Source organism: Charadrius vociferus, unplaced genomic scaffold (genome assembly GCF_000708025.1).
Source record: "Charadrius vociferus isolate BGI_N301 unplaced genomic scaffold, ASM70802v2 scaffold32, whole genome shotgun sequence".
Classification (NCBI taxonomy): Eukaryota; Metazoa; Chordata; class Aves; order Charadriiformes; family Charadriidae; genus Charadrius; species Charadrius vociferus.
The window spans coordinates 313,560-336,968 of record NW_009647856.1 but is presented as its reverse complement, the minus strand read 5'-3'; the positions used below and the strand labels follow the sequence as shown (position 1 = coordinate 336,968).

General features: G+C 36.6%; 1 protein-coding gene across 1 annotated transcript in view; it reads right to left on the bottom strand.

Annotated features, from left to right (window-relative positions):
* CCDC146 (coiled-coil domain containing 146) overlaps positions 1-23,409 on the bottom strand; it is a 59,964-nt gene that overhangs the window by 12,842 nt on the left and 23,713 nt on the right. The window contains exons 3-13 of the mRNA XM_009882997.1: positions 22,287-22,496; positions 13,870-13,927; positions 13,132-13,308; positions 12,439-12,512; positions 10,878-11,105; positions 9,628-9,814; positions 5,806-5,901; positions 4,417-4,587; positions 2,954-3,042; positions 2,670-2,834; positions 67-291 (exon numbers count right to left, since the gene is read on the bottom strand). Coding sequence (XP_009881299.1) covers positions 67-291; positions 2,670-2,834; positions 2,954-3,042; positions 4,417-4,587; positions 5,806-5,901; positions 9,628-9,814; positions 10,878-11,105; positions 12,439-12,512; positions 13,132-13,308; positions 13,870-13,927; positions 22,287-22,496 — 1,680 coding nt within the window. The remainder of the gene's footprint in view (positions 1-66; positions 292-2,669; positions 2,835-2,953; positions 3,043-4,416; positions 4,588-5,805; positions 5,902-9,627; positions 9,815-10,877; positions 11,106-12,438; positions 12,513-13,131; positions 13,309-13,869; positions 13,928-22,286; positions 22,497-23,409) is intronic.

Below are 23,409 nucleotides of genomic sequence, written 5' to 3'. Positions count from 1 at the left end.
GAAAAATATTGTTGGTTCATGAATGTCAAAATTAAACACTATATTACATCAAATTTACATGTATACCTCTCATTTTGTTGCTGAAGAGCCCTTTCATATTTTTTGCGTAGCTGCACAATTTCCTCTTCGATGCGGGTGACGGTATTGGTAAGCCTCTCAAGAACCAGACACTGTTGCTTCTTCTTTTCTTTCATCTCATGCATCATTTGTACAATTTTGCAATAATCACTTTTGAGGCTGTCTGTAATTGCTACATTATTTGTATTCTTCAGATGTTGTTTCTGCAATTTTCTTTAACATAACAGAAAAGTAGGAAAGTTTTCAGCCCTTTTGAAAGCAATTTCAGCAACTAAAAGCAGAGTGTAAACTAATTCCTCAAATACACAAAGGATGTTCTATGTCACTCTGTTTCACAGAAGCATTAGAAGAAGTAGAAAGACTCTCTGAGAACAGCTTCTCTCTGCAAGCTCTTTCCGGCTTGAAGAGAACTGGATTATGGCCCAAGAAAATGCTATAAACGGAGCACTGCACTACAGCTCTTTTCTTCTTCACTGGGTTGCCCAAGGGGACATAAGATATAAAGTTCAAGAGCAGGAGCATAAACTGTGATACAAAGTCTTAATGTGTAGGAATCCTGACCTTCTATTTAAAGAGCAATATTTAAATAATTCTGTGGTTGCAATTCAAAGGCCTCCTAGTTTATTGTTTATAAACCCATGTACCACAGCATTCATACAAGAAAGCAAATTATCGGTTTCCCTGTTTGACAGATGAGGAAAAAAAATCACAATGAAAGGTTAGTGACAAGGTCACATTATAGACCCATAAAAATGAAGAATAGAATTCATTATTTCCAGCGACCTTGCTGGCCACTAGCTAATGGTCCCTCACTTAAAATACAGATTCTTGTTGCCACACGGATCATTCATTTGCTTAAGACATGGAACTTAGGGTTACTGCTTTTGATTGTGGTAAATATCACTTCCTAATCAAGTATCACTACTTTATTTGCACTGGGAAGATATCAAGTCAACCTGCAAAAGAGGTAGTGAAAGGAGAAGCACAGTCTCCTGTTAAAATACAGAACTGCAGATGAAATACCCTGTCTCCCCTCGTGGGCTCCATCGTTGCACTGCCGAATTACTCTGTACAAAGCAGTGAGCTTCTTTCTGGTTCATTTCCCCCATCTGTGTAAAACTTTCCAGTTCCACAGAGTGTTACCGAATTGTATTAAACTTCTGTAAAGCAAGTTTGAGCCTGAAAGCATGACAGTATTGCAGAAATGCAATGTATTATTAAATATTTTCTGAAAAACCTTTCTGTTATTTGGACTGATACTCTGTCTGTCCTCCAAATTGTGTAGGTTGCAGTTGTCAGTGATACTATGTCTATTTCTGGGATCAAAAATATTTTCCATAGGCAAGAGAATTACTGGCAATTCATTAAAACTCATGCTAGTTTTACATCTAGGTTTGCATTTAGATGCCTGTTGGATCTTTACTGGAGTAGGGTCATCTACAATAATTAGATATTTCTGCTGTCTAGACAATATATAGCCTTTTTTTCCCCCTGCTTTCACCAGTAATTAATAGGGAAGGCCTCAAAAATTTTAGCTCAAAATGTCAGCTTGTGCATCTTGACAAAATCACTTAAATCACTGAAGTTCCACCTCTTTCCCAGCTACCACCAGCATGACGTTGAAATCGAGCTACTCAGAGATTCACAGTATACTTTGAGTGAATGTATCCTGAATTCATTCTGTGGCCTGGTTGTGCAATTTTTTGGCACCAAAAAAAAAGTTTTGGGAAAATCAAACTATTTTTAAACTACTCAGTTTTGGCTGTGCTGTTTTGCATACACAGTTAACTATTTACTAGCTTCCGACTTTCCCAACTACCAATCTCAGAGACATTGTTGTTCTGTCTATATTGCAGAATATCATCACTAGGATGACAAAAAGATGACAAAAAGACATCTCCACTAAATAATAGTCTAGGAAAAAAAAGAGTCACATGCACCCACTCTCCAGCTCATCCTCTTTGTTCTGACCGTATTCTTTCACTTTGACTAGGATTGCCTGGAAATTGAAACCATGTTTTGTTTGATCTGAAATAAGCGTTATCCAATAAACTTCAATTTGAGTTTGAACCAAGAAACCCAGTTTGTTCTAATTTAATAATTAGACAGCCACATTGCTAGCTAGTGACTCATTTAATAGTACCATGCACCAGTCTATTGTGGGATCACATGTGTATTGGACCTCTTTTTGTCTAAGGATAAGGGAGTGTAAGTACAACAGTGTTGTTCACATTGGATGAAACAGCATGAGAATGCAGATACTACAGGCTCAAGAACTGTGATACAAAGGAAGTGCAATGGCAATTTATCCCTTCAAAGGACAGGAAAGTGAGAGAGTAGCCACGCAAACTTCAAAAATGCTTCATGCCATGCAGTGATGCTCAAGCTAATTATGGCGTGTTTGGGTGACAAGAAAATGGAACAGCTTATGTAAGGGTGTTGTTGAATGTCCTTGAATCAGGTTTTAAAGATCAGGACAATAACTATCAAGGGTAGTATAGGCATAGCTGAAGTCAGACTAGATTATCTCTTAAGATTCTTTCTGATCTTATATTTCTGTAATTGTGATCTACAGCTTACTGAAAACTCACCTCTCCTGGGTTATAACAGTATTCCTTAAACTTTCTATTTCATTTCCTAGCAATTTTACCCGGTTTTTCATTTCACTTGCTTTCTGCTGAGCAGCGTGCACCAAATTTATACATTTATTCCTTTCATTTTGGATAACATCATACATTTTAGCAAATCCTTGGAGTCTGAAGAAATGACAAGTGTGAAAGAAATAATTACTATAATTTTATGCATACATTGCTTGGATAAAAATTTCTTTAAAAGACATTTTTTAGCTAATACATTGTTATTATTATTTTCTTACTGGTTTTGGATTTCTCTTTTCCTCTTTTTATATGCTCTTATTTCAAGATCCTTTCTTTTTATTTCTTTAATAAGATTTTGGAGTTGTATCTGAAATTTAAATAGAATTCAGTAAGCACTTGAGATAGATACATCAAAGAAATCTCTTCAAAGAAATGACTCAGAACAGCTATTCCCCTTTGAGGAGGAAAAGACGGCGAGGCGAGATTATTGTAAGAACTTATTCTAATTATAATGAAATACTTTTACTGTAAAAACATTAAAGAACACAGTCTTTCTATGTATATTAAACTTACAACGGCTGTTATTAATGTACATAATTTGATGCTGCACCTTAAAATGTTTGGTCCCTTGTAGCTGGAGTTCTACTGTTTCTACTAATCAGTCTCTCAGTTCCGCCACTATATAATTGTTTGGCATATGCACCACTGAAATTGTACCTTTTAAAATAAAACTTCTTTTTTTACTCTATTCTGGCTTTTAAGCAATCACTCATGCTTGAGTAGAATGGTACATTTACATTTTGTTACGGCTCTGGACCTTTTGATTTCAGTCATGTTCAGTTCTTAAAAGCCTATGTCACGAACATTCAATGGGCAGGTCTTTTCTCACCTCCCACTGGTACCAGGAGGAGGAGATTGATATTAAAACATCTGGTGGATGTTGGGTTGCAACTCTGGGCATGTGTGTGTGTGCATCCCGTGTTCATTACTTTGTACTGTTTATTTTTTTGATCTGTTTATGGACTGATTTTTATTGAAGATGCAAATCCTGACATGTTTGTGTACTCTATTTTTATAGACACACAACGATTCCCAGAGTGCTAGAAGGGTAGCTTATATATAATAAGAATACAGACATACATTGTGGAAGCATAAATAGTTAATTCTCATATACAAGCCTGGTAGTTAGTATAAAGTGTGCAACATCGCAGCACATATATGATATTACAATGCCAGCAAACTGCAGACAGCAAACCCAATGAGTAGTCCTAGTTTCTGTGACTGTAGGAAAAATTTTCTTTCCATCTTTCTTCACATTAATATAACAATTTACACCTGGAAATGTGTCAGGAAAATAAAAATTGCTGCCTCTGCTTAGAATGAGTAGCAGTTCTGTTTATCTTTTAATGTCCATATATTTGTAAAATAAACACATAGTTGTACTTCCAAGAACCTCAGTTGAAGCTATCTGCTTTTCTGCCTCTATTCCATAGGCTTGAAAGAAAACGTCTTTTCAAATTCCTTGTTTCAATCGTGGCATGATGCTTTAAAATACTATTGCCCTGCACCATAAATTGCCAATAAAACAACACAGTATTGTGAGCTTCCTGTGCTATGATGGAACTTCAAAGTAAAGTGGGAAATGAGAGTCCATAAGGCTCTCCTCACCAGTAATGTACTGTCTCCATATACCAGCTTTGACTTTAGAAGAGTCTTCCAATTATATGAGATAATTGTTTACCTGGGCTTTCTGAACATCCCTAGATTTCTGTTCCCTTTCTTCAACTTTGAGCCAAGTCAGATGTGCAAGTCTGGATAACTCATCTCTGCATTTTTCCTGCTCTTTGAAAAGCCGGCCTTCTTCAGCAATACATTTTTCTAACATGTGGGCATCCATATCTGACATCATTTCCTAAAGAAAATCAAATTCAATTCCTTATGCGTCGATGCATCTGTGTTGGCAAACCCAAAGCTGGAAACACTGGGTTTATCTGCAAAGTACACATATATACAGACTACATGGATTTAAAAAAAAATCTCAAATATTGCTTTAAAATGACGGCTGAAACATCATACATGATCCCTATAATAACATGTCAAAATATTTTATGAACCAGAAGCATTTATGTTCCTCAATCTAGCATGTCTTTCAGCTATTGCCCACTGGGCAGAATGGTTCCTTACTGCCATATAATCTTTAAATAAGTTTACTGTCAGGTCTTGACAGGTCCATACTACACAACGGAAGACACAGCTTTCACATTAAGAAGCCAAATTGAGACATTTAAACCCGAGCAAAGTATCTAGTTGCCTAGAGGTGTTGGAGATTCACTCAATACAGTCAGCGGACTCTACAGAGCTATTTGCTCTACGCAGCATAGACTAACATCTTTGAGGGGAGGTGAACGGATGGCTTCTGAGGCTCCACTGACTACATGACTAGATTGTTACTGACTATTGCGGCTCATTAGATACATATCCCATACACAAATAGTGACATGTAAAAACTGGACACATGTATTCAAACACAAGCTGAATCCCACCCTGATAATGCTAACAAATTCAAAGACAGCACAAAAGGAAAATGGATGCAAGGGTAAGAAGATAAGGAGGTATGATCTTAAGAAGAAGGTATGTCTGAAATATATTGCTTCCTATAAAGTCATTTATACAGTGGTAAGTACTAATACTCTCATAGTTGATATATCTGCGTTTCCACACTATGTATGGCTGTGCGGAGTATAGACAGACATTACCAACCATGAAGATGAAAAATTATAATATACAAATGCTGAACTGTCTTTGTTTCAACAAGACACTGTGCCATATCCAAAGGAAATTTATACCCATCTTATTTCTAGCCATAATGTAGTTAGTGATATTCAGAAAGACTTAACCTAGAAAGTAGATTTGCTTTCTCCTTCCAATATGTGACCTGTAACTCCAAAAAATGCTTTTAAAATATGACAAACCACTGGTCCTTAAAATTGGATAAACACTATTGCATGTTTTCTCATCAGAAAGCTGCAACTGGAAACTCCTATGATTTTTTTTTCAAACAGTCCCTTTATTCTCATGATTGAAGCCCAACCATTACAGTGAAAAAATATGAGAAAGCAAAACTCAGCACCTGTTCAGCTAAACTTCTCTTGGTCATTTCTATTTCCTTCTGCAGTTCTCGTCGTCTTTCTAATAATACTGCATTACTTTTAGGGATGGCTTCTGCCTACAAAAATAAACCAAGAACACTGAGCAATGCAAACAAAAGATGTGAAAAATGTAAACTGCAGATAATCTATTTGAAGTAGTTACACACATTAAGAAATAATTTTTCTGTCTTGCTACAATACCTAGTCCAAAAGCTTTTCATTGAGTAGAGTCCCTCAGCAACGTATCCAAGTTTTCTCAAATTTTTATTTTAAAATTTTAACTGTAAAACACTAAACTTCACAAAGCCCCGTTTAAGTACCGAATTTATACAGGTTATGTTATTCAGCAACTAAACCACCATTAAATAATCACAAAGAATGACTACGCAAAGATATCACCTTCTAAATTCACAGAAAATTTTCTGAATGAAACTCTGACCTTATTGAAGGAAAAAATGGATTTACTACTGATTTTAATAGGGCCAATATTTCATATCTGTGTAATTTGCTATCATAGTTTTTGCTTTTAAAGTAAGATTTTTCCTCCTTAGGCTCTAGAAATTAAAAACTAACAACACAAACAGGGTTTGGTGGGTTTTTTTGTACATTTATGGGAAAATCGTTTATTCAGTCAGATCTTAAAATGAAGTGTGTGAAGGCAGCCACGTTAGAAACTACTTTCTGATTAAAATATATCTGAACAATCACACTACAACTACTGGTGTCATATAACTCGTAAGGCAAAGGTTGTATTGGCCTCACGGTGAATAACTTCACTTACAAATTCTTTACAGTTATAAGTAAATAAGAAATAAATACAGCAGGCTAACTATGCAGGCATATGCTGCCTGTCCATAATCGCAAATCTGTAATTCATACAGGTGGGAAAAAAATGACACTGAACAACACATCTGGAAGCTATTCAAAGGTAATACACACAACCCTGTGGTATCTTTCTCAGATTTCAGCTAGACGTTAGAGTTCAAACATTATACCTCAATATAGACAATGAGATGTTTTGCACTTATGGTTTCCAATTCTGTGACAATACTATAAAATTAGACGTTGTTTACTTGCATCAAGGGAAAGGGAACCAAGGCACAGTAAAGGTCAGCCTTTGGAGTTACTTTGGTTTCAGCTGCCAACTCTGAGACAGATTTGGTTTAAGTTAGGTTTGCTAAAAGGTCAATAAAACCTAATCTAAGCAAGTTGCTTTCACCCTTGTGGAGGGAGCAAATATGGCCTTTCTGTGGAGCATATATTAGTTACCACTTCTGCTGTGTAAAAGGCTGTAGTGGCTGTAAGTAGGCATTTCCACATTTTCAAGATGGGATTCTAAAGATGCCATCAAGTTCTTGAATCTAAAAGTAGAAAGCTCATATAAACATCTTTAATCCATTAAGGACTTTCGTTCACATAAAACATGACTAAACTTAGGCACTTTTGGCTGTCTTTGTAAAGAGACTACGCCGAAGAGAAGGCGTGCATGGAGAGGAACAGCAGTTCTGCTCTGGGCTGCTGATAGCCGAAGCGGCCAGTTCTCTTTCGCACAGAATGTCGGTGTTTAGCAATAGCTGACCTTTCACAACTTACTAAGAAGGAAAACACATTTGAAGGAAGTGTTCCTGTAATTTCCTTATTCTACAAACCAGTCGTTCTGCACTTAGCACGTGATTTAAAGTAAGAGAAATTGGGGAAAGCACACTGATGTACTGCTGCTTCTGCAATCACATTTTTATACCAGCAATTAATTCTTGTGAATTTTTTTCACTTGGAATCATGCTGAAGAAATATAAATCTGGCTTTTTAAGTAGTTAAACAAACTTTACTATTTAAAATATTTTAACTTTTCCTAGGTGTGCTCCTAAGTCTTCCAAATTAAAATAGTCTCAAGACAGCAAAAGCCAAGCAGACTCAAGCTTGCCACTCTAGTCTTTCATACTCCGGTACTGCATTTCAACTGACCACGCTGGAGAGGAGAGGTGGTTTCACATTTGCTCTTCTAAAAGATGCAAGAAAGGAATCAAAGAAAACAAACAGTGTGGGGAAGATGGGTTAAAACAACTATATTGCCATGGCCTGTTTGCATTAGGCCTGTTTGCATCCTGCAACTTCTGGAGTAAACTGCTGCAGAGAATTCCACTTCTATCTCTGCTGGCATTCCCTTCCCCCAATCCCCGCGATGCTGCTACTTGCAAAACACATACAAGCCTATAGTATAACCTCGCATTAGCGCTGAGGGAACTCTTTGCACTGCAACTTAACCTTTAAGGGTCTCATTACAGGTCTCTTGCCCTTTCACACAGTGTGAAGGGGGTGGGCTGGGTTTGGATCTCACCCAAGACAGTAAACTCTAACCACAGCTGTCGGTGAATTACGGCATTTGATTTTAGCATTTTATGGTTTTGAACAATTGTGATTCTTCCTCCAGGAATATTTCTTCAATAGGAACACAGGAAAAATACCGTTTCCCACATTCTTTTAGCTGATACTGAACAAAAACTCAGGGTGAGCTTTAAGATCAAAGCTTGGAATATGAGACAGCCATTTAATCAATATTTCAGGAAATTCAATCTAAAAATTTTTGTGTAGTTATAGAGCTTTCCTCCCTCCTCTCAAGTAGGCTTATATTACTAGATAATTAATACACATGTGAATTCAGGAGGAATATCAGGGGACACAGGGGAAAAATTGTATTATTTAATAATATTAAATATTATTGAGTAATGTTTAGAGTTGTTTAAATAGCAATGCTAAGTATGGGTGGGTTTTGATATCATACAGGTATATTTAAAAACTTTACAGTGATATAAGTAAGATATTTTTCTGCCTTGAATTGCTTAGAAGGACCAAGAAAAATTTCAAAGACAGTGTGTCAAGGTAGGAAACATCATGTCATGTGAAAAAAATATTCACGTGACTGACAAGATTAATTTTTTAAGACTGACTTTAATTTAGACTAAGCAAGGAGCTAGTATAGGAGAAAAGCTTAAGAAAGAGGGAATGGTATAACCAGTGATGAGAGGAAGAGAACATGAAAAAGTTACAGACGAAATAAATTTTTAAGAAAGAATTGGAAGGAGAAAAGAAAGGAAATGCTTCGAATAGACAAGCAGAATGAGACTGGCCTTTAAAATCAGCATAGTAGAAGGCAGAAATAAAACAGAAAAGAGTAAATAAGTACAGGAAGAGGAATGGGTGAAATACTAATGCAGGGAGGAAATAAGGAAGATGAAACAAAGACAACATAGGGAATTATTTTGTATTATTTAATAGTATACTTCATATAGTGTTAGTTTGCTTTCCCCTGGAATAATGTTAAATACATTATAAATTATTTGCAGTAATGTACAAACAGCCTTCAAATTTTAAAAAGATGTATCTTTTCATCATCTGGGAGCCAGGGAGTACTTGGATCTATTTTTCTGATACAAATTTCTTTGATGCCAATGAGAAAGTCACTATATTATTTCACTCTTAAATGACCACAATTCCACAATGCTTTAAATGAAGACATGACACCACAGTGCCAACACAGTCTCCCAGTTCTCCTTGACAGGATGCTCCCACCTAAAATCCATTTCTTTAGAATAATCCAAATATATATTGATGCAGTATTTTTAGTACAGCCAGAGCACCTAGAGGTTTGTTTGGTAGTTGTAGCAACGCTGTTGACACTTTTGTATGCATAAGACTTAAAACAATCTGTTCCCCTCCCCCTTTTAGGACTAGTCAAAAGATTTCATAGGTAGATTTCTTACAAGAAAATTCAAAATACTTATGATCAATGCATTCATACAGACCTCTAATTTGAGTCTTTTATGCTGTGACTTATCTTGTTCCAAGGAATCATAAATCATATTTCGTTGTAACTCCATCTTTTTTAAATGTCTCAGTTCTATGTCTTTCTGTGTTTGCTTGTGAATAAGAATATCATGTTGCTTTTTTTTCTCCAAGACACATTTGTTTAAATTATCTTCCAGAGCTTCTCTATATAGATAGACACAGAATTTTAGAAACAGGTAAATTTACCAAGACGTGTATGAAAACAGGCATGATCATTTTAATGGGGTTTGAGTACTGCATCATTATGGCTGAGCAGCAAGATGAAATCATAAACTACTGACACAAATTACCTAAAAAGGTAGCATTTTTATAACTTTAATCAATGATAATATTCCTAATGATGTCAATGAGGTCTCACAGTCTGTTCTAAATATGCTAAAAATTCCAGAGGAACTATTAGCTATAAGAAGAAGAAAACACATTTTTTAGTATGAGGGAATATTTATAAGTTTGCTTCACTCAAACATTTCAATTTAAAGTGCCACTATCCTTTAATACAAACCTTTAAAGGCAAAAGCATTATTGCTGGGTCTATGGCCATGATTACAACTCTACATTTACCTCTGCAAAGAAGTGTCATTTGAAGCTTGCAATCAACCTAACAGTTTATTTTACTTTACCAAGTATACACAAGCTCATAATTCAAGGGAATATTAAAGACATGAAGAACCAGTCCCCACTGAAGTTCAGGAGTATGTGGGTGTAGAAATCTATGATCCTCATTTGAAAATGAAAAAAATGAAAAAAAAATGTTTTTTCGTGCTCAATTTACTTTCTATGGGTTACACAGAAAAAAAATGTATTTTCACTGGAGAGAGAAACCTTCTAAAATATTTCCCTTTCAGAGCAAAATCCAGTTTCACTCTCCCAGGATTTTATCAAATGCTTATGCTTTTTGATTCACATAATTCACAGAATTCACAGAATTCACAGAATGGTTAGGGTTGGAAGGGACCTCTGGAGATCATCTAGTGCAACCCCCCTGCCAGAGCATGGTCACACTGATGTTCTTCTTCAGGCCAGATCCTAGATTCCAGTAGTTTATATAAACACTTTTGAAGTCAAAACCAAGCCTGATGATTTCTAGTCTGCACTGGTTGCAGCATAAAACTTGAAAACATGAGCAATACAACAGAAAAAAGAAATAGACCTCTGTGAACAGAGAACTGTTCACTCATACTACTTGGCTTATCTCTACTACTCTAACCTGTCTGATAGGACCGCTGATTCCTTTTCTCTGCTAATTTCTAGTAATTTTGTCAAAGTAATGCATTCTCGTTCTTTGCTTTCTAGCAAAATTTGTTTCCCATCCAATTCCTTCATTACATCTTCTCTTTCTTGCAAAATCTCTTCAGTCCTCTTTTCAATGGCTTTCAGGGTACCATTCAACTCTTCTATCTGGTCATTAAGGGCTTCTTTCTTCTTCTCTGCATCGCTGTGGATATATTTTAACAAAACAGTAGGGTTTACCATTTCCACATGCATATTTAAATGGCAAGATGTAAGTTGATAGTTTTCATGGACACACAAAATAATTTCAACATCACAACTATCTACATTATATGTTTGAAAGCAGACTGCATACAGTGAAAATCTTCAAATGCCAATATAGTTCAACAATAAAATCGAAGATGGCCATGGGACTATCAAGGGAGCTTAGCACCACAACAGTATTAAAAAGACTTCTAGTAAACTGATTTCTATCCAAACTGCTAGCTACATGGGTGTGACACTTCTAAATGTTATTCCCAAGGCTGGAAACTCTAGTTATTCCATTCTGTGATGCAACACAAGTAGAAAGACTCATTTAAATGCTTTATTAATAAAATAAAGCACAATGTACTAGGTTTTTAAAATTGCTTCTCTGTAACACTATAAGAAAAATTTCATATATTTATGATAGCAGAGTTGCGTTAAGCAGACTAGTGAGGAAAATCTAGAAGAAAACCATTATACAAGTTTTAAATCCACAAAATTTAACATAGTCAAACAATTTCTGTATTACAAATACTGACTGCAAGCAGGAGACACAAAAACTTCACTGTAAGATCATGCACAAATAGGGTACAAAAAACATCCTTCATCTGGGAGGAACTTGGATCTGTGAGTGACCTGGCTGAAACTGCACAGTGCTAATTGGATTTTATACATACAGAAGGCAGCACGTGTCACGGTTCAGAGGAGAAAAAAACCCAGCTACACAAATGAGAGAAAGAAAAGACTGGCTACTGGCTTACATTTTCCATACTGAAATATTAGAGCCTAGAATTCACATCAGGAGCTAACAGCAAAGCACCTCTGACTAAAAAAACTAGTACAGAAGTATCAAGGGAGAATGATTATTTAGTTCAGGCCAGACTGCTAGCTGGGAAAGCTGCTGGTTTCACTGAGGCCAACAGAGATAAGCTAATATACAGTCACCGAGGACTAGAAACTGTAAAAAAGCCTAATCTCTAGATTACATGGTAACATTATTTTCCATTACAAATCTAAGTAGATCTAACACATAGTAATGCAGCACAGTAAGATGGTTAAGCAATTTTTGATCAAGCTTTGTTCTAAATTTTTCTTTGTTGTACTTAAATTAAAATGTTTCATCTCATATACTATATTTTTCAGTAAAGTGTATGGATTTAAGTGGATTATAGATTTTTTTTAAACGTTGATCCCAATTTGAATCAACAGCTATACTCAGCTGTCTCTGTAACAAATGGATGAAAAGCAGTCATACAAATTTATGTATATATAATTATTTATTAAAAGCATACATTTTTTTCCGATTCATCTTCTCGGTTTCTTTTCCGAGTTGTGCTGGAACACCAAGGATCTTAACTAGCTCATCCTAGTGACAAAACAGAAAGTTTAGATTGATAGCCTCAAAATCTGGTGAGATTTCATAGAAGTAATATTCACCAATAACTGCTGCGAAAATGGGCAAGAAACATATTTTCTAATTACTTGAGCTTGTCCCAGGGAATTGTAGCTGCTAGTTTTAAAACTAAACATTATATTCACCTTCTCATTATGTCTGCAAGATAAAAATTATGCTTGAATATTATTAATACATCTGATTATGTTATCTATACCATGGAAAGGAAAGCGGCAAAGACTTCGTATGTTTTTTAATTCTCAGCATAAATCGGTATTAACTTGGATCTAAGCAAATTTTAGAGCAGCCTACAATAACACAACATAGCAAACATGTCATTATAGAAACCACTTTTAAAATCAAAACTATGACTATTTCCTAAAGGAGTAATAATGGATATGGCACAGCAGCATGTTTCCTGCTTATTGAAAAATGATGTAATATATGAGGTAATGCCATCTAATGAACTTGGAAGGACAAACAACATCCAGAAGATTCACTGTTTCCTTGGACAAATACACGTACCCATATACACATACATGCACACACATAGACATATATATATACACACACAATATTAATTTTGTGTTACTTTTAAATTAGCCTGCTTCTCCAGAAGCTTTTCCACTTCTTTCTTGTCTGTTAATGTCAGCTTTTGCTTGGATGAAACATCTTCCTTTATTGCAATAATTTCTGCTTTCCTCTGGATTACTTCTTTGCAGAGTTCATCACAATTTTCCTTCAACTGTTTAATTTTCTTATCCACGTCCTTTAAATATGAAACAAAAAATCAGATATTTTTATTTTCCCTTTTACATTGTGCAGGCAGGCTTGTGATATGACAGAATCATTAACACTGAATGATGATAACATTTTTTACAACAGGTATAAAACATCATTTCTTTCAACAGGTATAAAACATCATTTTTTACCAGCTGTGTGTCTCTTTTATCAATAACCAGCAGAATTTTATTTCCAACAAAACCACAAATATCCATCATGATTTATGACTGCAAATGTACTTTCCATACTGACATCCTAGAACCAAATATTTGCAGCTACCTTTACATGCAGTATCCATTTGCTGAATATAGTAAAACATTTTCTTGAGTAAAGAAAAGCCAGATCTTTTTTGAATCAGTTATTCACTGCTTGCCCTAGAGTAATCAAACCTGAATGATACAATATAGCCTCTCCTATAAAATGTACCTCTTGATTTTTCTATGTATTCCAGAGGTCTAGAGCTATGGACTGCAAAAATATTTTCATTGTTGTTTTTATGTTAGGTGGCAGAACATAAACCATGGCTTTTCTCATGTTTCATACATACCCTTTGTTTTGGAATTCTTTCATATTCATTCTCCAGAAGCCTTTTTTCTTCTTGCAAACTACAGGAAAATCAAAACAGAGCTAAATTTATTAGTAATATGTGAAACAATAAAAAGCATAGACACCTATCTTGTGTTAGACTAAGATGTATGGTGAATTATCATCATGGACAATCTAAAGATGTCCAGATCTAAAGGCAGGTTGCTGACTGGTAACTGGAAGTCCTGAAAGACTGGTTGTACATTTGCAGGTTTTTTCTACAGTGCACATCTAAACTTTTGAACTTGATTTTTCTTAGTCTTACCAGCTCCTGCAGGGATGCATTTATGCTTCATTCACCCCTATCTAGCAGAGTATAACAGGTCAGAAGCCACCCTACACCAACAGTTCCTCCCAACCTCAGAAAACAAAATTTTAACATGGAATGGAGGCAAAAAAAAAGAGTAGGTGGGTTATAAATATCCACAAAGACATCACACATCAAAGAAAGTGCAGTTGCTAGTGAGAAACTGTCTTCTTCCTTTGAGTGATTGCTCATGCACACATTCACACTGTAAACAACCATAAGTGAAGCTCCTCAAATCTGAGCAGGCTTCTGTGTAAAAAGCCACTGAAAAGTGACAGGGAATGTAGACTAAGTCAATAAGGCATAGTAGAAAACTAAATTGAATAGCCATGGTGACCTTAACTTATATCCAAAACTATGTTGCAATTTATTTGCAGGCAATAGAGACAGATGCTGAAGGAGAACAGAAGGAGTAAAGGAAAAAAAGAAAAGCTCTTAGATCTTTTGGGTATATTTTTAGTAATGTTGCCCTGAGAAAAATGAAGGAGTGACTAAAAAAGAAGCTGAACCAACAAGCTTGTTAGATTTACAATAGGGAGCTTCTTGGTGGTGGGCAGGTAAATACTGCCAAATATAAAATATTAGCCCTGGTGAAGAATATGTCGATACATCCCCAGTGCGTGCATGGAACAGTTCTGCACCTATAGAAGGTAAAGGGGCTACAGCAGTCTGCATGCTGTCACAACCAGACTGAACCTGATTAAGTCCTTGTGCTATTAATTGGGAACAAGGAAGCAGGTTCTTGCAATGTAATTAGTACCTGTGATGACATTTCTGAGTCTCAGGCTATAAAGCTGGGGAATAGGTGAAACAACCAAATCTTCTATCTTAGATATAACAAAGAATCAACTCAGCACTTAAATTTGTGTTTGTAACTCCAGCTGGAGGATGTGCTGGCCAGGCCTCCTTGAGACTCCGGGCAGTCTGTTAGAATAAATAACTCTTTAGATAAGGAGAGTATTAAGAGAAAGGAACAGGCGTCCATGAAATAGCTGTGTCACTTAGAGCTCTAAACTATGGCAAAGGAGTCCTGGGGCAGCCCCACCTACCTAGAGCAGCTATTACAGTTGCCTCTGAATGTGGTTGATACAGAAGAGAGGCAGCTGATTAGTATTTCTTTTTTCTCTGACACATTTCAGCGGCAGCTTAAGACTTTACAGGGTGGTGGCTCATGTTTCAGAAGGTGGTGGTCATGGAGAGAAGGATCAGTCTCCTAGTTGCCAGCTTCAAGGAGGATCCTCCCTGGAACCTTGTGCTCAATTCTTTATCAGTGTTGATTTAAGGTTCCTTCCCCCTCTCCCCCCAAGTAAATTGTTTCTTACATTTTGGTCCTCCAACAAAAGGAGCAAAGCTTATACCTGGAAGCCTCAGGTGACACCTTTCCAGTCAAGGAAAGAAAACAGTCAAAAAAGAGAACGACTTGGTGGTGCTGCAATCAAAAAAAAACCTCAAACAACAAAACATGAAGAACAAGCTCTGGCTCAGATGAAGACCAAAGAGAAAATAAAGACACAGAGTAGATGTTGTTGATTTATAGCATGTGTGTATATTTGTATGGGCAGACTACAAGTATGCCTCTATAGGGACTGGTAAATCTAAAACCTCATTTGAATGCCAGAGTGTTTGAACATCCACAGAGTGAATGAGTTTGCCAAACAAATCTTTCAGAGAAAAAAGTTGAATTTAGATCAGTCTTCCCCCAAAAGTGATAAAATTAATTATAAAAAAGTTCTATTGCAAAATCTATTATAACTTAAGAAATTGCACACAAAGGTGAAAAAAGACACAGGAGTATTTTGCAGGTGGACAGTGCAAGTACAAGCGAGTATAAGGAAACACCATAAGGTGATTTCTTCTTTGCTGCAATGGGGCTCAGAAACTATTCCTTTTATGTGCTGCTGTTTAAAGTCAATAAGGGAGAGCACAGGGATCAAACTGCATTAAAAACCGAGCTACTTTGATTCTGTGACAGCATCGTTGCTGTGTTCCTCTGTACTGTGCCCATAAGCTACAACTGAGCATATTGTGTTGGAGTGCCAGGCAGGTCAAACACAACGTTTTCACTTAATAACAGGTTGCCTAAGTGTATAATTAAGTTAATAAGGACAATTCATATTCCCAACAAATTTTGGCAGGATTCCTAGTTGGACTCCTTGGGACTGGCATAATCACACTAATTACAATAAATATCCACTCTGAACAAATACCCATAACTGTGACTGTCACAAAACTTGATTAAATAAGTCCTGTGCAAACGGATTAAAGAGGTACTGCAGTGCTCGTCATCAGTCTGTGCTGTGCCCTCTTTAATATCATGCCAGATGATCAAAAGAGCAATCCCAAAAATCAGGAGGGAGAGCAAAGTTGACACTGTTTTTCTTTTGTCACATTCCTCACTCATGAGGACAGATTCCTGTGGAGCCATTCCAGTTTCACCACAAAGATTTTTCCATCCTGCAAAAGTAAAACGATTTGAACACCCCATTTTCTGTGACATAAATAAAGGCAACACCGAACGGCAAGCACCAAGTTAAATTACCTTAAGAGCCGGTAGACCAACAACTTCCACATAAAAAACAGTGAAAGTGTGAAAAGAAAGAGGGGGTAAAAGAAAGAAGTCAAATCTCTCCCTTTTGAGCAATGAGTTTGGTCCAGCTGCCCATATCCGATTATCCAACACGAACATCCCCAGCGATAAAATCAGGAACCGCCAAAAGGAAAGTCATCTGACATCCCAGGTACATGTTTTAGGAAGCGATAAATTACTGGTTGAAGATAACATATTTCTCTCTGTTGACTCTAAAGGGAGACCAGGATGATTCACTCAGATTAAGAAATCAAATAAGATTCTTCAAAGATTTTAAATTTAATCTCTGATTTAATAGCTGTATAGACGCAGAAGCTTCATGTGAGGTAAGCAGGGAAAATCTGGTCTTTCCGTTTAGCATTTGAATCTTGTAATCCGTGATATATGCACATCAGCCTCATAAGTGCCTATAAAATACTTAGACATCAATCACAACAACAAACAAAATAGTTGCATCTGGTATTTATAACTCCCATTGTTTTATAGCCCTCCTTTGATGAGTGTATTTTTCAACATCATGTGGTTTTTCTTGTCATTATTATACCTATAACAACATACATAATGAAAAGAAGATGAAACTCCTAAGTTTAAGCGTTAATGTTTGCAATTGGTTCTCATGTTGTTTTTCTTATTTTCATGAAGCTTAAGAGCAGTACTGTACTTGAAAAGCTACCATGGATGCAGATGTAACGAGTTAAAAAAAAAGCAGTTGGAAAATTGGACCATTAATGAAAATACATTCCAGACTTTTCCCTGAGAGATGTCTACAGCTGCAAACTGACACAGAAATAAAAAAAAATAAGTCAGCGAGATTAAGAAATGTAGTGGTAGTTGTCAACAGAGGTCCATTTCAGTTCCTCAGCCCACAAAATAGACTTAATGCTGTTATCATTGTGAAACCCATCACGCAAGAAAGCGAACTCCTTTGGCTAGTCTGACATATAGCTGGGATTGCTAACGAATCCACAGAAGGTGTTCAGGACCTCACAAATAAAATCTAGTGACCACAAGTAGAAGATATCACAACTGACAAGCTGCCAGCATGAGATTCCAGTAAGGCTCTTAGCTGTAATTAGTTTGTATGTACCAGACAATGCAGTCACAAGACTAGTTGATAACAACTTCAACTGTAACTCGATTATTTTACTTATGACTTGTAATTCTTTACTAGAAAAGCTATGGACAAAAGCTTAACTTTTCAATTTTAATTATTGGGTGACTAATCCTGAAATAATTACAAGTATTGAAATAATTTTCCATATTTGCAATGCTTCTACAAGGACAAACTCAGTTTTGCAATCCTGACTTGCATGCAATAGCATGTAGTACTTCAGTGAATAGACATTTTGCTACCTGCACAAACGACTCTGAGGGCTGTAGACTGGACCTAGGCTTTCAAATAAAATTGTTTTCAAGAATGAGGTACCTTTAACCTCACAAACTCTTGTCGAAGATGATTTAATTACAAAATAATTGCTTGCTTTTAAATATACAATTTAGATGATAAAATAATTTGGATGATAAATTTATTGTTTCTCAATAATAAACTATTGTTGATACTATCACCTGGTAAAGAAAAGCAGCTCTTTATTTTTAACACATAGTGAAAAATTTCTCCCTGATATCTAGTCTAAATCTCCCCTCTTCCAGTGTGAAGCCATTACCCCTCATCCTATCACTACGTGCCCCTGTAAAAAGTCCCTCTTCAGCGTTCTTGTAGGCCCCAGATCTGTCAGACTGCCTTCAGAAGAGAGGTGCTCCACCTCTCTGATCATCTTCGTGGCATGATGGAGCCCTGCTTTCCTGGAGATGGCTGAGCACCTGCCTGCCAATAGGAAGTGGTGAATGAATCCCTTGTTTTGCTTTGCTTGCAAGTGCGGCTTTTGCTTTAATTATTAAACTGTCTTTATCTCAATCCACGAGTTTTCCAACTTTAACTCTTCTGATTCTCTCCCTCATCCCACCAGGGGTGGGGTGAGCAAGCAGCTGTGCGGTGCTTAGTTGCTGGCTGGGGTTAAACCACGACAGTTATATGCAGAATCTTCGTGGCTCTGAATGTAATTGCACCAAAACTCAATTAGGATCACTATTTTTCCTTTTACTTTATTACACTTGCCTAATAGTTTTTGAAAGGAAGAATACTCCTTGAGTCAGCTCTGACTTTGGTGTAGTGGCCCAAATTTTATAAGCTCAGTAAAATTCTTCCAACTGCTGTGTTGAGCACACGGGCAGACACACTAGCAATGGACCCAATACAACAGAACAGGAACATGAACTGGTAGAGGAAGCACACACCAGCAGTAGGGTACACCACACCCGTGCAGTCAACCTCAGGGTGACTTCCCTGACGACTAAAGTGCATCAGAGCTGCTTCTGAATACCTCACGTACCTATTCAAGCTATGAAAAAAGTCACAAATCTTATGAAAACCTGCTGACACTACAGTGCTGAAAGTAATTTCAATTTACTCTTGGAATGTTGAATACTCATGGGAACGATAAAGAATTAAAACAGAAGATGAAATATCACCTTCAGCTGTTGAAAAGGGCATCTGAGCTGGAAAAAAAACGCTTACAGAGGCAAGCAAATAGGAAATGAAGTATGGAAAAGAGAATATAGAATACTAAGGGACCTTGAGACAAAAATTAACTTTGCTAATATTATGGCATATCTATATGATTCTTCAAGAGAAAAAGTTGTCAGATTTGAATCTGAGTGCCAAACGGGTGCTAAGTGACCTGAGCTATCAGAGAAAGTGAATTGAGGCAGGAAGTAAAGGTAGCAGAGACTAGAGAGATGCTTCAGAGAAAGAAAGGCTTACAGAAACAAGGAAGCAGATCTGCAGAGGCTCTCTCTCACTTCCAGCTCAGCAGTATTTCTGACTAGACAAGATCCAAGACTTCTAAGGAAAGGATAAAGCAATAGATAAGAGACACAGATATTTCCTTCAAAAGCTTTCCCCCTCCATGTTTCCCACCTGCTATATGTAAAAGGTAAATAAGCAATATGTTTGTTTTCAGACTAAACAGCCATTAGTCATAATTCCCAAAGAGAAGTTTTCTTGTAAGTGCCAAGCACCGCTGGGACTGTATTAACACAGTTAGACAACAAGGGAAACTGTGCTCCAGAGAGATCAAGGGCCAAGAAAGGTTGGACTGTGAGTTTCTATCCTTCTGAGAAACGAAGGAAACCAAGCAGTCACCTAACGGCAAACTTACACTATCTTTCATGCAGCTTTCCCTTTGCCTGTGACACCACCCAGGCACAGATATTTCAGAAGACACCACTTTATTATTTGTATAAAACCATCAGGCATACAGATGTTCATTTTACATAAGTGTTACTATTAAATCCCCTGCTACTCACAACTCTATTCTGGACATTCATTTTCACTGCCTTTCACAGGCACCAAACCCATCCCTTCTTTACAAACATGTATTCACAGTCATTGTCTGTTTTTCTTCATAGCTTATTTCCCCACTATTATTCACTCATCTGTTGCCCACATAGATATGTATTCTACTGGTCCTGTTTATTATATTTTCTGTCCCAGTAAACAAATCCACGCATAACCAAGGCAATCCTCCTCACTCCACACCCACAACACACATAAGACCCAACAGTACCACCAGGCATGAAACAGATTCCAAAAAAGGAACAACTAAATGATCTGTAGCTCTTCAGTTTAGAAAGTTGACAAATTGGCAGTGGGAGTGGTACAATAGAGATCTATCAAAACATCCTGCAGCAGTGAAGACGAGGAGAGGATCAGATGTTCAGTGTCTCATCCAATACAAGAACTAGAGAGCATGAAATGAGCTGGTAGGAGCCAAGTCCAAAAAAGATAAGAGGTGGCGGTTCTTGTGTAGTTAATCTGTGGAACTCGTTGCCCAGAGTGTTGCAATGACAAGAAGTTTATATAGTTGAGGAGGAGACAGGAGAAGTTCAAGGAAGAGGGATCAACCGAGGATTCCTAAATACAGAGGAATTTGGCTCATGAGATCCCTGAGCATTTGGTCGCCATTAGATACTGCACCATATGGACTTCTGGTCAAGACTGTACAGCTGGTTTTGATTTCATGCAATACGTAAAACCAAACAGAGGAAGTTTCTTATTATCGGGAAAGGACATTTTTCACAGTACGACTGACCTAAAAAGTGTATTTTAAATCTGCAAAATAGGATATTCAATTCATATATAAGAATTAATGCAGTAAATGTGCAAGTTTCAATGTAATTGAAACAATACCTAAACTGGATTTTGTGTAGGACAGAAATCTCCTTTTGAGTAGAGATAGAAAATAGAGTATGAGTAAATATCCCATAAACATATAAAACCCTATCATTTTTTCAGAAAAGTGATGCAAAATTAGTGAATAATGTTCATACGATATGAGGACAAACGGGTAAAAAGCACAATATTTTGAAGAGCTCATTTCTGGACTGCTTGGAAATTGCAATAAATTCTGTATTTAATAATTACTTCAGGAAACTTCATGTTGCTTAGTTATCTCATAGCAAATAATTTTTTCCAGATGCTTTCCATGTTTCTTTATTTCTCCCACTCCCAATTTGCTTCTTTCTCAAGTTTCTTTCTCTCTTAGAGCAAACATTTGGCTCTAAAAAAATCAAGAAAGAACTGCCAGAATAATCTGCTTTATGCAGTTTGTACAGTGCCCCTGCTCTCCTTGCAGAAAAATAGTTTTAACTGCTGAGCTGCTGACATTAAGTATTTGTATTTATACACACTACATCTGGATTGATGACACATGAATGTCTTCAGTTGAAGACACAATGAAAATATAAGTTCATTTCCATAGGTACATATTTTAAAAAATGCAATAGTACTGTTTGTAATTTTACTATAAAAGCTTCAAGTACAACACACTCATATATACAGATAATTAAAACATATACAATATCAAGCTTATTGTGGACTTTTTTCCTTCTAGAGAAATGTACAGTGTTCACCTCTTTCACATAAAATTTCTCATTTTTCTGACATGAGAATATACGAGTACTTCTCCTCCTTTAAATACCTGAATAGAAGAACTTGAATAAACTTTGCTTCTGATGTTAAAAATAGCACTGGGTCTATTTATGACATTGTTTACATAAAATCCCAGTCACTAGGTCTCTGAGACACTTTAATAATTTGTATTAAAGGTGTCCTAGACTAGAATTGTTCCTGGTAATTTTGCCTACCTAAACATTAATCATGCAATGTAGTAAATTTTAAACAGCATCTCAAAGGATGCTGTAGCATGTTCTAAAATTAAAATAATCTACAAATATCACACCAGGGTAATTTTATTCATCACTGAAAAGTTGCTATTTCTCAGAAAAGTTTGTAGCAATTTGTCTAACAACAGCAATCAAGAAATGTGTCCATGTAAGATGGAGAGGAGATTGAATTATATTCAATGTCGTTATCTGTCTAGATAAGCTATGATAACATTAGTAGTGTTTGACCACTATCACCTACCATTCCATCTTGAATTGAATTTCATACTCTCTTTCTTTAATAGCATTGTATTCATTTTGGCAACTCAGAAGTTGTTGCCTTATTCGGGAAGCTTCACTGGAAGATTCTTCAGGGAACTGTTCTGCTTTTTCCAGGTCATGTTGCTGTTGTTCCAGTTCTGTACTAAGACGTTTGGCTTCCTGCAACAGCTGGATCTCAGATTCCTGTAAACTACATTAAATAGAAAAATTTAGAATCAGGCAATGAGAAGCATAAGCTTTGTATTTATACTTCTTTACCTACCAATAATATTTCACTCAAGGTTTTCAAGATGAGATGGGATTAAGTCCTGAATAATCTGGTCTGACCTCCTAGAGGACCCTGCCTTGAACAGGAGGTTGGACCACAGACTGAGGTCTGTTCAAACCTGAATTATCCTATAGTGCCATGAGAGCAGTGGATCTGACGTGAGGGTTTTTTTTCCGCATACCTAGAGTTGGAGTGGGATTCATCTCATCTAATTTTAACCACATGAAAGATGATTAGTTAGTCTAACATATTTGCTTAGCACCTCCTAGAAACAGTGAAGAGACAAGAAATCCGTTTTATCCTAAGAATTGCGGAAGGCTAGATCTGAATTGGTGTGGGGACCAATAACAGAAGAGTTCACCAGAACAAGTCCCAGTCTGGGCTGTATGACACCTTTAAGTTCTTAGTGAATACCAGGACACCCACCCAGCACTGAATTGCATATTGCTATTGCTGTAGTGTTACTAGTATCTGAAATAACTCACTTAACGATACACAAGCTGCAAATACATTTGTGGACTTCTGTGGAAGCTTATTATAAGGCTTGTAGACATATTCAATTAGCTGACCTGACTTGTGTCACTGAAGTCTAGCTTCACAGAAACAACAAACTGTTAATATTCTATGTTAGGAAACTGGTATTCATAATATACTTAGGAACCTATCTGGTGATAGCTGAATAACAGATCTGAAAGGCTGTTGGTAAAATACGTTATGGAAATGGATTGAAAATACATTATGGAAAAGTCTTAAAGGGAACTACAGTATGAAAATTCATACACAATGCACAACATACAAACTTCTTTATGCCACAGAAACCACTGTGTATGCCTTC